This window comes from Bos javanicus, chromosome 13, assembly GCF_032452875.1.
Source record: "Bos javanicus breed banteng chromosome 13, ARS-OSU_banteng_1.0, whole genome shotgun sequence".
NCBI lineage: Eukaryota > Metazoa > Chordata > Mammalia > Artiodactyla > Bovidae > Bos > Bos javanicus.
Window position 1 is genome coordinate 48,301,718 of NC_083880.1, and position 15,352 is coordinate 48,317,069.

At 39.4% G+C, this 15,352-nt stretch overlaps 1 protein-coding gene across 4 annotated transcripts in view; it reads right to left on the reverse strand.

The window, feature by feature from the left end:
* The window catches only part of FERMT1 (FERM domain containing kindlin 1), a 69,055-nt gene that overhangs the window by 18,141 nt on the left and 35,562 nt on the right, over positions 1 to 15,352 (reverse strand). For all 4 annotated transcript variants that reach the window (XR_009740362.1, XM_061436628.1, XM_061436629.1 and 1 more), the window contains 2 exons: positions 14,440 to 14,489; positions 852 to 976 (listed from right to left, as the gene is read on the reverse strand). Coding sequence is in view for 3 of the 4 variants with exons in the window: in XM_061436628.1 (XP_061292612.1) it covers positions 852 to 976; positions 14,440 to 14,489 (175 nt within the window). In the remaining variant the exon portion in view is untranslated. The remainder of the gene's footprint in view (positions 1 to 851; positions 977 to 14,439; positions 14,490 to 15,352) is intronic.

Below are 15,352 nucleotides of genomic sequence, written 5' to 3' on the forward strand. Positions count from 1 at the left end.
ACTCCTCAGATTTGACCCTCTTCTGAAAAACTGAAGAGCAGGCTGATAACATTAATTAAAGCAGGGGTCCCCAACCTCTGGGATCTAGTGCCTGACGGGCTGAGGTGGAGATGATGTAACAATAATAGGGATAAAGTGCACAATAAATGTAGTGTGCTTGAATCATCCCCAAACCGTCCCCCCACCCCCGCCCCCAATCTGTGGAAAAACTGTCTTCCACAAAACTAGTCCCTGGTGCCAAAAGGACTAGGGGCTGCTGAATTAAATGATCACTAGGTAAGTTAGGACCTTAACATGGATAAATAAAAATACTTTATTTTATGGATTTCTTAAATATATCATTGATTGACTTCCTTTTCAGGCTAATTTGGCTAACTCATATGATCAGTTATTGAACATGAACTTTGAAAGAATTAAAGAAGAGGGAATTCTCCGATTGTCACAATGATAAGGGAATTGAGTGCACTAGTTAATTAAATTTTTAGTTAATGGAGTTACCAGTACACTCACAGCCATTTTCAGAAATAAAGCCAAAATGTGACATTGAATTAAACTAAATTGTTTTGGAATTCAGAAAGCTTTACAGGATCCAACAATGTCTCATGTACTACATTTATGACAACAATTACCATCACATCAGAGACTTGGACACACTGGGAAAGAAGGGACGGCATAATAACTGATTGTTTTTTCACTGATTTGCATTCCAGGTTCGTACTTCACGGGGAGGACGAGCTTCAGGCAGGTGGCCATTGACAGCCATGACAGACAGAGGTTTCTCTGGGAGTGGACATGCTTTCACCCTCTTGATGGGCCAAGTCAGGACATACTGAGATACTGGACCCTCTTACCTCTAAGGTTTAATTTTTCAACTGGTTCTCCTTGTTCAAGTTCCTTATTCTTAAAGTAGGCTATAGATGTGTCTTTAAAGACAAACCAATATTGTTTGAAAGCTTTTAATATTAGCTTTTTGGGCCTGCAAATTAAAGTACAGTAAACATTTGAAAAACCATCCAGAAATGTAGGACACATTGCAAATTCAAGCGAATCAAGATGCTCTAGAGATCCTTTCAAACAACATTCTCTTTATTTTTTAATAATTTTCAAATTGCTAACTCATTTCTAAAAATGGACAATGGGGGTTTTGATATGAGATGTAGAAGTTAACACAAAATTTCAGGAGCTAGACCACTCAGTGCTACACTTTGGCTCTGCGGTATAAATGTGTGACCCTGGGAAAGACACTGTGTCTGTTTGGGTCATGTGTGCTACTTCTGTGTGATGGGAGAGTATCAGCCTCGAATTCACAGGGCTTTTGTGAGGGTAGAAAGAGGTAATTTCTGTAAAGTGCCTGGCAAACTGAAGTGCTCAACAAATTATTATTATTGTGATGATGTGAGAAACATCCATGAATATGGCGACATCTAAAATTTCAATTTATATCTTGATTCTGAAAAAGCTCTCCATATGGACAACGCAAGCTTCAAGTTACAGACATAAAGACCAGATATAAAAGTAAGCAACCTTTTCTGTATTTTCCTCTTGACCCTAAGAGAAACCAACCGGAAAATTCCCAGTGAGCCACGGAAATCACCAAAATCTATAGCTAATCCGTGTAGACCCGACTGTTATTAAAAAATATTTTGAGGAAAGATTTCTAACCATGGTATCTGTTTAGGCCAGAAAACTGTACTCTGGGCTAGACAAGGTTGGCAGTGCCAAAAGAAGACCTCAGCTGAGTCATTCAAACTAGGAAACGAGAGAGCAAGCTGGGGAGCAGGGAAGAGGGTACAGCTAGACAGAGAAAAGGTAGCAGGTTTCATATGTGGTTCAGTGGGACAATTCTGGCTTTGGGGGTGGATCAGGGTACCTCATATCAGAGAGGTGGGTTTCTGCATTCAAGAATGGGAGGAAGACAGGAAGCTTGGGGTTAACTGCACTCACATATGCTTCTAGGCAAGTCTTTTAACATGTTGGTACTAATCTTTGTCAGCTAAAAATGTGCTATCCTTAACACAAGGATAAGGGAAATGTTAATTTAAAAAACCAGCATATTACAGGAGATTGTTACATAACAGTTATATAATAAAATTGAAAAACATTATATGTAGTTAATATTTCCCAGATTTAACAAACTACTACTTAAAAAAGTTTTATCATGTTGAGAGTTGTAAGCTAATTTTAAGGGACACATTTAAAAGGTACCTGTCTAAGAATCAGATTTTCCAAAGTTAACGTTTTCAAAATAAAATCTAAGGACACAGCCTACAAACAAAATATAGTGAAGTCTCAGTTTAGTCTCGGGTGTCTAAATATTTCTATTCAGAATTAAGAATGAAACTCTGTTTCTCCATTTTAATTGGACTTGAAACATATCAACAGATTTTAAACTCTTCCTACTATCTTCTTCCAGGTTGGGTCATCCTCCAACTGCTGTCCCATATCCCCAGACTCTCATTCCATGTTCCAGAGACTGAGGAAAGGCAGGGAAAGAAGAGTGGAGAAGGCGTCAGAACGGGGAATGATGTACACAAGAATGAGACAGTCCCTTGTACACTGGAAACTATATGACATTGTTGAAAGAAACTGGAGAAGACACAGATATATGGGAAGATACTCCATGTTCATGGAGTGGAAGAATTAACATAATTAAAATGTTCATATTACCTAAAGCAATCTGCAGATTCAGTGCAATCCCTATCAAAATCCCAAGAATGTTTTTCACAGATAAAGAGCAAAAATTTCTAAAGTCTATATGGAACCACAAAAAACTCTGAATAGCCAAAGTAATCCTGATGAGGGTAGGGGGACAAAGCTGGAGGTATCACAGTCCTGGATTTTAAACTATATCACAAAGCCACAGTAATCAAAACAGCATGGTATAAGCAGAAAAACCCATGTACATGTGGACAATTAATTTAGATAAAGGAGCAAAGCACATACAATGGGGAAAGAATAGTCTCTTCAATAAATGGTGTTGGAAAAACTGGACTGTTACAGGCAAAAAAATGAAATGAGATCACCATCTTATTGTTGTTGTTTAGTTGCTAAGTCATGCCCTACTCTTTTGTGACCCCATGGACTGTAGCCTGTCAGTCCACGGGATTTGTCCATGGATTTTCCATGGGATTTTCCAGGCAAGAATACTGGAGGGGGTTGTCATTTCCTTATCCAGAGGGTCTTGCCAACTCAGGGATCAAACCCATGTCTCTTGCAATGGCAGATGGATTTTTTACCACTGAGCCACCTGGGAAGCTTATTATCTTATACCATACACAAAAAACAACTCAAAATGGATTAAAGACTTGAATGAAAAACTTGAAACCATAAAACTCCTAGAAGAAGAATACATAGGCATTACACCTATGTTTGCCAACATTGTTTAGATATTGGTCTTAGCAATATCTTTCTAGCTAAGTCTCCTCAAGCAAGGGAAACAAAAGCAAATTTTAAAAATTGGATTTTAAGAAGATTCTGGATGGCAAAGGAAACCATCAACAAAATGAGCAGACAAGCTACAGAATGGAAGAGGATATTTGCAAATGATATATGCAATAAAGCAAATATATATATCCAAAATATATAAAGAGCTCATATAATTCAACAATAACAAAAAACAAACAGCCCAAGTAAAGACTGAGCAGAGGAGATGAATAGACACTTTTCCAAAGACATACAGGTGACCAATAGGTACATGGAAAGATGTTCAACATCACTAATTATTAGGGAAATGCAAATCAAAGCCACAAGGTTAAAATCACTTCATGCTTGTTAGACTGGCTATTATGAAAAATAGAAATAAAAAGTGTTGGTGAGATTATGGAGAAAAGAGAACTCTCACACACTGTTTGCTGGTGGTAATGTAAGTTGATGTAGCTACCATGGAAAACAATATGGAGATTCCTCAAAAAATTAAGAATAAAACTACTGTATAACTCAGCAATTTCATTTCTCTGAGTATTTATCCAAAGAATATGAAAACACTAATTTGAAAAGATATATGCACCCCTATGTTCAATGTAGCATTATTTACTATAGCCAAGATATGAAAACAACCAGAGTATCCATCAATAAATGAATAAAGAAGATATGATATGAACATGTATATGAATATATATGTATATTTTCAATATATATATTCACAATGAAATATTAGCCACAAAATAGAATGAAATCTTATCATTTGTCATGGACTTTGAGGGTACTACATTAAGTGCAATAAGTCATACAGAGGAAGACAAATACAGTATGATTTCATTCATGTGTGGAATACAAACATGTAAAATATCATGTATGAAATGAGATGCCAGTCCAGGTCCGATGCACGATACTGGATGCTTGGGGCTAGAGCACTGGAACGACCCAGAGGGATGGTATGGGGAGGGAGGAGGGAGGAGGGTTCAGGATGGGGAACACATGTATACCTGTGGCAGATTCATTTTGATATTTGGCAAAACTAATACAATTATGTAAAGTTTAAAAATAAAAATTAAAAGAAAAAAAAACAGACAAAATAAATGAACAAACCAAAACAAACACATAGATATAGAAATGAGAGTAGCAGTTACTAGAAGGGGAGGGTTGGGGAAAGGGGGGCACAATGGGTTAAAGGGATAAATTATATGGTGGTGGTGGTTGTGGTTTAGTTGCTTAAATTGTGTCTGACTCTTGTGACCCCATAGACTGTGGCCCACCAGGTGCCTCTGTCCATGGGATTCTCCAGGAAGTATACTGGAGTGGGTTGTCATTTCCTTCTCCAAGTGATCTTCTGGACCCAGGGACTGAACCTGTGTCTCCTGCAATGCAGGCAGATTCTTTACCACTGAGCCACCAGGGAAGCCCATGGTGATAGATGGAAACTAAATTTTGGCGGTGAGCACACTGTAGGGTACACAGAAGTAGAAATATAATGATGTATATATGAAAATCACATAATACTATAAATCAGTGTTACCTCAATAAAAATAAATGAAAAAGTAATCCTTAAATTTTACCTGAAGAATGACAAAGAGAAATAAAAGAAAAAAGAATGAGACAGTCTCAAATCCTCATGGAGCTCCCCTTTTAAAGAGGGAAATGTATAAGTAAATAAATATAAAAAAATGTGGTAAGTCACACAACAAGGATCTAGGAGTTGTAACAGAGGACACAATGTTTAAACTCAGAATGAAGGATCAATAAGCATTTGATGGGAGGAACAGAAAAGAAATTTCAAAAAGAAAAGTGCAGGCAACTGCATGTCCAAAATGCAGAGGTGAGTCAGAGTTGGGTACCTTGCTGGTAGAAGTTGGGTCAACACTTCTTGGACATCTCCCTTATGCTGGGTGCTGCTGGGTTGAGCCATGGAAATGGGCAGAGGGGCAGTTTCTGAAACTACGTCATTTCCATGTCAGGGCTGATGAAGACAAGAACAGCAAGCAGGCTGGGGCCACTGTGGGCCTCTGGATGTATGGCTAAGAAGTTGGAGTTTATTTTCTAGAAAAATGGTTCTCAAACTCTGGTGTTCATAAGACATGGAAGGGAACTTATTGGAGATATATAAGCCTGGACCCATTCCCAGAGTCCTATTCAGCAGGTTCAGTTTAGGGCACAGGTGTCTGCAATTTAGGTAAGCTTTCCTAACATGGTTTCCTAGTTTGCCCCATAATCTCCAAAGTAAATCTGGGCACAATCTATCTTTAAAATATTTTGAGTACCTACTTCCTAACATATTTACAGTTATTGAAAATTATATATGAAAAGTTCATTTTGTTTCAAGAAGGGAGGTTATACAAACCCCAGTGGAGGAACCACACTGTTGGCTGTGTTCACTAATTACAATATTCATATTTTAATGCCGTCTATCTGTTTGTGAAGGTTTTGTTGAAGCAAGGCTACTAATTTTCATATTCCTTGATGTCAATCACTCACTTATGAAAATTAATCAGGATATGTTGTAATTTAGTATTTTTAATAAGTGTGTTTCAAATACACTATCACTCAATTTGGATGCTGTTTAACAGAAAAATTCTGTTTCCAGGTTTTAAGGGTGAGCAGATAATACTGTTTTAATAGGCAGGATCATTACCGGCAACACTGTGGCAATGGGACCATTTCCAAATAACTCTCAAAATGTTCTCTTCATGGCATTAATATCTTTCAAAATCTAGTTCCATACTCACTCATTTTACAATCACCTTAAAAAAATTACAGATTAAGTATCTATTATTTTTAAAGTATCTGGAGACTCACTACCAATGGCCACTTACCATCACAGAAAAGTCATAGATTTGGAACAGTTTTTTTTTTTTAAAAGTATAACACTTATAGGTAATTTTGAATGTGATAACCAGTGAGCCTTGGAGCAGGACCAAAGATTTTCATGGTCACCCTCCATCTCTTTAAAAGTACTGTAAAGAGTCTCATTTATAAATTGAATCAAACTGACAGTTTTCTATAGCACACTCTGTATGTCTGATTGGAACTTCTTTGCTATAGTAACTTGACTGTGAATAGCTCCATGAATGAATTTTATGTATAACCTCTCAGCTATAACCTTGCTGTGGAGCCATTTATTCCAAAGCAGTCTCTCCAACAGTGGTTATACTTCACAGTTTGGGGATAAATCATTGTGTTTATTAAACATATAATTGACTATTGGGATTGTATCTTGCCTGATTTATATTTAAGGGTTTGTAGCAAGTAAAATCTTGAAGAGATTGGGCATAAAGTTCTAGATTGACTTATCTTCTCTTGTGTGCTGTGTGCTAAGTCGCTTCAGTCATGTCTGACTCTGCGACCCCATGGACCTGGGTCAGGAAGATCCCCTAGAGGAGGGCATGGCCACCCATTCCAGTATTCTTGCCTGGAGAATCCTATGGACAGAGGAGCCATAGGGTTGCAAAGAGTCGGACATGACTGAAGTGACTGAGCATGCACTCATGGATGATAGCCTGCCAGATTCCTCTGTCCATGGGATTCTCCATGCAAGAATACTGGAATGGGTGACCATGTCCTCCTTCAGGGGATATTCCTGACCAAGGATCAAACCTGCATCTTTTATGTCTCCTGCATTGGCAGGCTGGTTCTTTACCACTAGTGCCACCTGGAAAGCCCTTATCTTTCCTTAGTCCTTTCAAAATATCTTCCAGCCAACAAGAAATCTGCTTCCCCTATTCTTCTTTTGTAGGAAATCTATCTTTTCTCTCAGACTTTAACAACTTTCTCTTACCAATGTTTGGCCATATCAAGATGTACATTTATATTGATTTATTTTGTTGGGATTTGAGTTTTCTGAATTTAAGGATTTTGTCCTCAACAATTATGAAAAACTCTCAAGCATTCTTTTTTTTATATGTGATTTTTGCCTTATTTATAGACTTTTTTGTTTGTTTGTTTTTAGCAGCTTTATTCATAGTTGCCAAAACTTGGAAGCAACCCAGGTGGCCTTCAAGATATGAATGGATAAATTATGGTACATCCAGACAAAGGAGTATCCAGCATTAAGCCTAAAACTGCTAAAAAAAAATCTGTTAACTAAAACAAAACCAAATTACATTCGATCAATACATAGCTATTAACAGTCACTTTCAGGTAAACCTCAAGTACAGAATACAGACATTCCCATCTGTACTTAAGGCATCAGGCCACACTGAGGATGGTGAGGACAGAGCATAGCAATCATTGGGATGTGAGTCACTTCAACTGTGGGCTCTCCACCATTTATTCTTTTCCCCCTGATTATTAGTAAGGAGATTGAATCAGTAATCAAAAACTTCTCAACAAGTAAAACTCCAAGACCAGATGGCTCCAGTGATAAATTCTAACATTTTAAAAAATCGAGGCAAAACCAGTATATAACATTTCATTACAGGTATACAGGGCTTTCCAGATGGCACAGTGTTAAAGAATCCTCCTGCCAATGCAGGAGACGCAGGTTTGATCCCTGGGTCAGGAAGTTTCCCCTGGAGAAGGAAATGGCAAGTCCTCCACCAGTATTCTTGCCTGGAAAATTCCATGGACAGCAAAGGCTGTCAGACTGCAGTCCATGGGGTCCCAAAGAATCAAGCTCAACTGAACAACAGCGATTGAGCACACACACACACATAAACATGCACACACCACTACAGATATACAACATGGTAATTCGATATTTGATACTACAAAAATCTAGTTACCATGATTACCATAAAATTACCCCTATCACCCATTTCCCCACTTCACACTCCCTCCTCTCTGGTAATCACTTATTCTATTTTAAGACACGGCCCATTTAAAAGCAATGATGTTGATGTATCCAAAGCAGGTTTCTTCCTCCTCCCCATTGGGATTAATCTTTTCATAATCTTCTTATTCCTCTTAACACATTCAGGGCGTAACATATTATCTTCCAGGTCATGAAGAGAGAGGTCATCCTCCTGGGGGTGTTGGGAACCCAGGTGTGACCTGCTTGGAACTGCAGGTGAACCCAACATTCTATGTCTGCCAAGAGTGGTCTGCTGTGGACCACAAAACACCGGATGCTTGAGGCTTGGGGCAGAAAGTACTGAGAGGTGAGAAGGGCACACGAATTCACAGCCTTTGGCTGAACAGCCCTTGCAGCAATTCTTGACCATGCTGCCAGCACGGCTACCTGAGCTGAAGTTACCACATCAACCATGTTAGTCCTTTCCTCACTCTCACTCATCTTTCTTTTCTGTATACTTCCCCTCTTGGTCATCATGTTGTATTTCCTTGAACATGAGTGCATTTGGGCCTCCCGTGATGATTTAGGAACATACTGATCTTTTTCAGGATAAGCATGTTCTTGGAGTCTCCGATAAACTTCTATTTTCTGGACGTCGGTACTCAAGTTGTTGGCACCAGTTCCACAGTGTCCCGACTCACGTCGTTAATTGGAGGCAATGTAGTTGGCTAGGGACAAACTGATCTTCTAAAGCTAGAGCTCGGACAAGCTTCCTCAAGCTCCTTTGTTTGAGGAGGAGGAACTTGATCATTTGTATTCAGTGCCTCCTCTTTGACGTCTGAAGTTGAGGAAACACCTGGTTCCACTTGATGGTTTTCAACAATTTCCTCATTAACTGGATACAATGTGAGAATCATATTTTCTTCATCTAATGGCCCTTCAAAGAAATTCTTCCTGTAATTTGCCTATGCCATTTCAAGGAATGCTCAGAGAAAGGCAGAGCTGCAATGTTCAATCTCTGCAGTTTAATCCTCTTAACCTGAGGGTTTCTCATTTGTTGACTTTTTATTTATTTATTTGGCTGTGCAATGGCACCCCACTGCAGTACTGTTGCCTGGGAAATCCCATGGATGGAGGAGCCTGGTAGGCTGCAGTCCATGGGGTCGCTAAGAGTCGGACACGACTGAGCGACTTCACTTTCACTTTCCACTTTCATGCATTGGAGAAGGAAATGGCAACCCACTCCAGTGTTCTTGCCTGGAGAATCCCATGGACAGAGAAGCCTGGTGGGCTGCAGTCCATGGGGTCGCACAGAGTCGGACACGACTGAAGCGACTTAGCAGTAGCAGCAGCAGCATGGGCTTCAGTAGTTGTGGCTCACGGGCTTAGTTGCTCTGCAGCATGTGGAATCTTCCCAGATCAGGGATCGAACCTGTGTCTCCTGCATTGGCAAGCAGAGTCTTATCCACTGTATCACCAGGCAAGTCCAGGAGTATTCTCTTTTGAATGCTTGCTTCTCCACCCTTTTTTCCTTCTTAAACTCCTAGTTGAACCCTCTTATTCTACCTATATCATATTTTCCACTTTTATCTTTCTAAGTCCTCTCCTTAACTTTTTTTATTTTTGGCCATGCTGTGCGGCTTGTGAGATCTTAGTTTCCTGACCAGGGAACAAACCTGGGCCCTTAGCAGTGAGATCTGAGTCCTAAACATTGGACTGACAGGGGACTCCCTTTAGCTGAGTTTTAAACTTGATGTTTAACACATGCATTCAATTTTCAATTTCTGTGACTGTGTTTTTTTTTTTCTAGAGTTTCTAGTATTACCTTTCATTAAAATGTTTACCTTTCAGTATATTTAATGATTCCTAACCTACTACAGTACTCTTGCCTGGAAAATCCCATGGACGGAGGAGCCTGGTAGGCTGCAATCCATGGGGTCTCGACGAGTCGGACACAACTGAGCGACTTCACTTTCACTTTTCACTTTCATGCATTGAAGAAGGAAATGGCAACCCACTCCAGTCTTCTTGCCTGGAGAATCCCAGGGACGGGGAAGCCTGGCGGGCTGCCATCTATGGGGTCGCACAGAGTCGGACACGACTGAAAGCGACTTAGCAGCAGCAGCAGCAACATACTCATTTTATGGTTTCTTCAGATTGTTCTACTACCTAATCCTCTTATTTATTGGGCCTCCTGACCTTTATGGTAGTTTATGAACTCACATGGTTAGCGATTTTTATTGGGAAGGTTTTTATTTGTTTGTTTATTTGAGGGGGTTTACTTTCTCTGTAGCTCTCTAGGTATTTCTGCAATTACATTTGCCAGGGTTTCATAGCTTTTGTGGTTTTGGACCAGTATGTTTTATTTTTCAGAATTCTTTTACCATATAAGACATTTAAATTTAGATCTACATGTGTGTGGGGCACAGACCATGGCTCTTATTTTTCAAAGGACATCGCATTTCCCCACACAGAACTCCATGCAAAGATGAACTTCTTACTCTTCCTTCCACTGATGGGCAGTTTTTCTATTCCCGGTTAAGCAAAGAAGGCAGGTCTTACAAGTTTCTGCTTTTAGGCAGTGGCTTCAGTCCTGGCTCACTGCCTCACAGGAGGCAATCCCACCTTAAATTTTGTACAGGGATTACAATCCCAGCCCTGAGCCATGAGAATCGATGTCTATAGCCTAATCTGCCTGTGCAACTGAGGCTTCATTTGTATTGTGCGTGTGTGCTATGTCGCTTCAGTTGTGTCTGACTCTTTGTGACTCTATGAACTGTAGCCCACCAGGCTCCTCTGTCCTTGGGATTCTCCAGTCAAGAATACTGGAGTGGGTTGCCATGCCCTCCTCCAGGGGATCTTCCTGACCCAGGGATCGAACCGTCTCCTATGTCTCCTGCATTGGCAGGAGGGTTCTTTACCACTGAGTCACCTGGGAAGCCCTTCATTTGTATTAGGGAAAGGGAGGGAAAACCACTAGACCACTCACGTATGGTGGTGGTTTAGTTGCTAAGTCATGTCTGGCTCTTGCAACCCCATGGACTGTAGCCTGCTAGGCTCCTCTGTCCGTGGGATTTTCCAGGCAAGAATACTGGAGTGGATTGCCATTTCCTTCTCCAGCATCTGTATTAGGTTGGTGCAAATGTAATTGCTGTCTTTGAATTTTAAATCATTTTAACTAGGCTCAAACACATCTTTATTAATCAAAATAGGAATCATTACAATCAACACATTTTTGCCAATAAGAAATGTTTGTTTTTTCCTGTAATGTAAAAAGTCTGTGCTTCGAAATTTGATGAACTCTTGGAAAGCATTTTCTGCCTCTTGCTGGTTGTGGAAGCATTTTCCCTGCAAAAAGTTGTTGAGATGCTTGAAGAAGTGGTAGTCCAAGGTTGGCAAGAGGTCAGGTGAATATGACGAATGAGGCAAAACTTGGTATGTAGCCCAATACGTTCAACTTTTGAAGCTTTGGTTGTGTGACATGCAGTGTGGTTAGGTGTGAAGGACTGGGCCCTTCCTGTTGACCAGTGCCAGCTACAGGTGATGCAGTTTTTGGTGTATCTCATTGATTTGCTGAGCACACTTCTCAGATATAATGATTTCACTGGGATTCAGAAAGCTGTAGTGGATCAGACTGCCAGCAGATCACCAAAGAGTGATCATGACATATTTTTGGTGCAAGTTTGGCTTTGGGAAGTTCTTTGGAGTGTCTTCTTGGTCCAACCACTGAGCTGGTTGTTACTGGTCATCATATAAAATCCACTTTTTTCTTGCACGTCACAATCCAATTGAGAAATGGTTGGTGGTTGTTGTATAGGATAAGAGAAGATGCTTCAAAATGATGATTTTTTTGATTTTTGGTCAGCTCATGAGGCATCTACCTATCAAGCCTTTTCACCTTTCCAATTTGTTTCAAATGCTAAACGATTGTAGAATAGTCAATGCTGAGTTCTTCGGCAAATTCTCATGCAGTTATAAGAGGATCAGCTTTGATGATTGCTCTCAATTGGTTGTTGTCAACTTTGGATGGCCAGCCACTACGCTCCTCATCTTCAAGTCTCTCATCTCCTTTGCAACACTCTTGAATTGCCACTGTACGTTCATTAGCAGTTCCTGGGCCAAATGCATTATTGCAGGTTTTATGCAACATCTCTGCTGCTTTATGACCCCTTCTGAACTCAAATCAGAAAATTGCTTGAATTTGCTTTTTGTCTAATATCATTTCCATACTTTACATTTCTAAAATGAGTGTAAAATACACAGCAAGTAATGTCATTAGCAGAAAAAAATAAAGCGAGAAATATGCATTAAATGATATATAACATAACCACATTTAAGAATGTATTCCAATATCAAATGGCAAAGTTCAACAATACAAAACCACATTTACTTTTGCACCAACCTAATAGAACTGGTTCCCTCTTCATTCCCTACAAGCTGAGGAAGTCTCACTTGTGACTTCCCAGTCTCACTTCAAGATCAATTTTGTATAGGTAAGCAAGATTGAGATTTGCATCAGATCAGATACCACATTGCTAGGAAGAGAAGTCCATTATTTACATGTGGGTTCAATAGATGTGGCTTAGGAAAGAAAAAGGAGCTTCACTGTCAAAGAAAAAAATTTAAAACCAAAGGGCTAGTTCAATGCCCTTCTGTTGAGGAGAGGAGGCCCAGAGAAAAGAATGGCCTATAAGGTCACACACCCACCAACAGCAGAGGTAGTCCCTCCAACCTCCTTCCTCCTTTCCCTTCTCCTTTTCTGTGTCATCAGCTCCACTCTCCCTCTTCCCTTTGTCCTGTATTTTTTTCTTCCAGAAACAATATTATATGTTATATTCAATGCATTGAGAACTTTGGCAGACAAAGTGTCCACTGGCCAAATATGAGGACAACTTTGTGAGTTTTAGCATGAAAGTCACTTTAAAGTGATATGGATGTGGGGCTTACTTCCAGAATATCATCTCCTTTTTAGGATTTATCATTTTATAGGAAGAATACTGTCATCATTTGGTCTGTGAAGAGCTCAGTTTGCTCTATACAGAAGCTATGGCAACCAGATTTCTCTCAAGAAAAATTAGTAATTTATAAAGATAGATTTGTGGATTCAAATTGTTATTATTTTTTTCTGTAATTTTAACTGTAGTGATATGCATGGTTACAATTATTTATGCCACAGAAGTTAAATGAATGACCCAATTGTTTGGACCATCTGCTAAGATCACATTAAAAAAAACCCTGCAGAAACTCAGTGACAAATACTGTTACCTTTGGACTCTTATTTCTCATTTATATCTGATTCATTGCCCATTCTTTCCAAGTTTTTCTTTGAATCGTGGTAACAAAAGCAACCGGTGTTTCTTTTCAAGCCAACTAAGTGAAGTGTCAGTTTGTAAGGAAAGTCAACAAACCATAAAGTGATAGAACTTCAAACGAACCTTACTCCTTTCATCCTAACCCACCTTGGCACCATCACAAATGTGGCAGTCTTTCATGAAGAAAGTAAAAAACTTCTATTCCTTTTAACAGTTTCAGAGTGATCTGAGGCGACTGGGGGGTTTATCAGAAATACTTTAACAGGTGAAGGTAGATAAACTAAGGTGTGTATATGTGTGTGTTAGTCATTCAGTCATGTCTGACTCATGGATTGTAGCCCATCAGACTCCTCTGTCCTTGGAATTCTCCAGGCAAGAATACTGGAGTGGGTAGCCACTCCCTTCTCCAGGGGATTTTCCTGACCCAGGGACTGAACCCACATCTCCTGCATTGCAGGCAGATTCTTACTCTCTGAGCCACCAGGGAAGCCAACTCTCTATAAGTCTGGGATCAAAGCTCTAAAGACAACTTGCTTTTAAATCATAAAAGAGCCTTCAAATGGTATGAGAGCCCTGAGCAGGTGCACCATAAAAGTCTGGCATATGTGTTCACGATCACCAATACCGACCATATTTATATCAGCATTTAATGAGCCAGGAACCATGTTTAATGCTTCATATGCATCATTTAATTTAATATTCCCAACATGCCCAAGAGGAGGTATATCCCCACTTCATAGATCAGGAAACTGAGGCTCAGAGACATGATGGCAATGCCTGAGATCATCCCGCTGTTGTGCGCTATGGCGCTAGGACTCCATCCATTATGTCTCTGATGCCAAAGCTTGTGCTTTTACCTTTGAACCAAGAACTTGCCTAATGGATGTTCAATTTAAACTCCTACACTCTTTACCTGCAAGATTTTGCTATGAGTAACTTCTTTCCTCTTCAAGGGTGACTTACCTAAATAATCTGAGATTATCTGCAAGTTTAGGGATATCAGTAATGTCCTCCTGAGGAAAAGCAGATAACATTTGACAAGCAGTAATTAGACAAGTGGTGCTGGTACTCTATCCCACACTGTAGCCACCTGCCACGTGGAACAATTTACATAAGAATTAACTAAATTAAATAAAATGAAAAACTCACTTCCTCAGTCATACCAGCTACATTTCCAGTAGTTTACCTCAGGGATAGGGTGAGAGAGGGCTGGGACTGAGATTAGGCACCTGTGCGGATCCTGGGGGTAACTGGTGAAGTTCTATTTCTTGATTTGGGTGGTAACTTGGCTGATAATTTATTTATTTATTTATTTTTTTAACTTGGCTGATAATATAATACTGATTTGTTAAGCTTTACATTTTTGTATTTTTTTACTTTCTGTGTCATATATTACACAAATGAAAAAAGATTAAAAAAAAACTGACCATACACTATCATTCAAGTTAAAAATCTGAGTTAGAAACTACTACTTTTATGTCCAAACAAAATGTTTCATAATTTTTACATCAGAGTGTATAAGAGTAGCTATATCTAGTTTACTGATATATAGAATCCTACTGATTCTCAGAAAGAATCTGGTTCAAAGTTCATTCTATGGTATAGGTTGGTGCCTATTTTCAAACTGAAAAGACTATTGTTTGGCATCACATAAAAATATTGAGGGCGTTGAGAGGGAATTTTCTATTTGTTCTAAGGATGACTTTTCCACTGTAAGTATTTGGTGGAGGAAGTAACAAAAGACAAATCTAGTTTCGTGGGGCCCAGGTCTCATAAATGTGGTTCAGGGCTTGGATCTCTTCAGAATCTGAGAATTTCATTTGTATAAGGTAGTTGCTTTTCCATTATAGCAATGTCCTATTTTAAGGAATTTAAT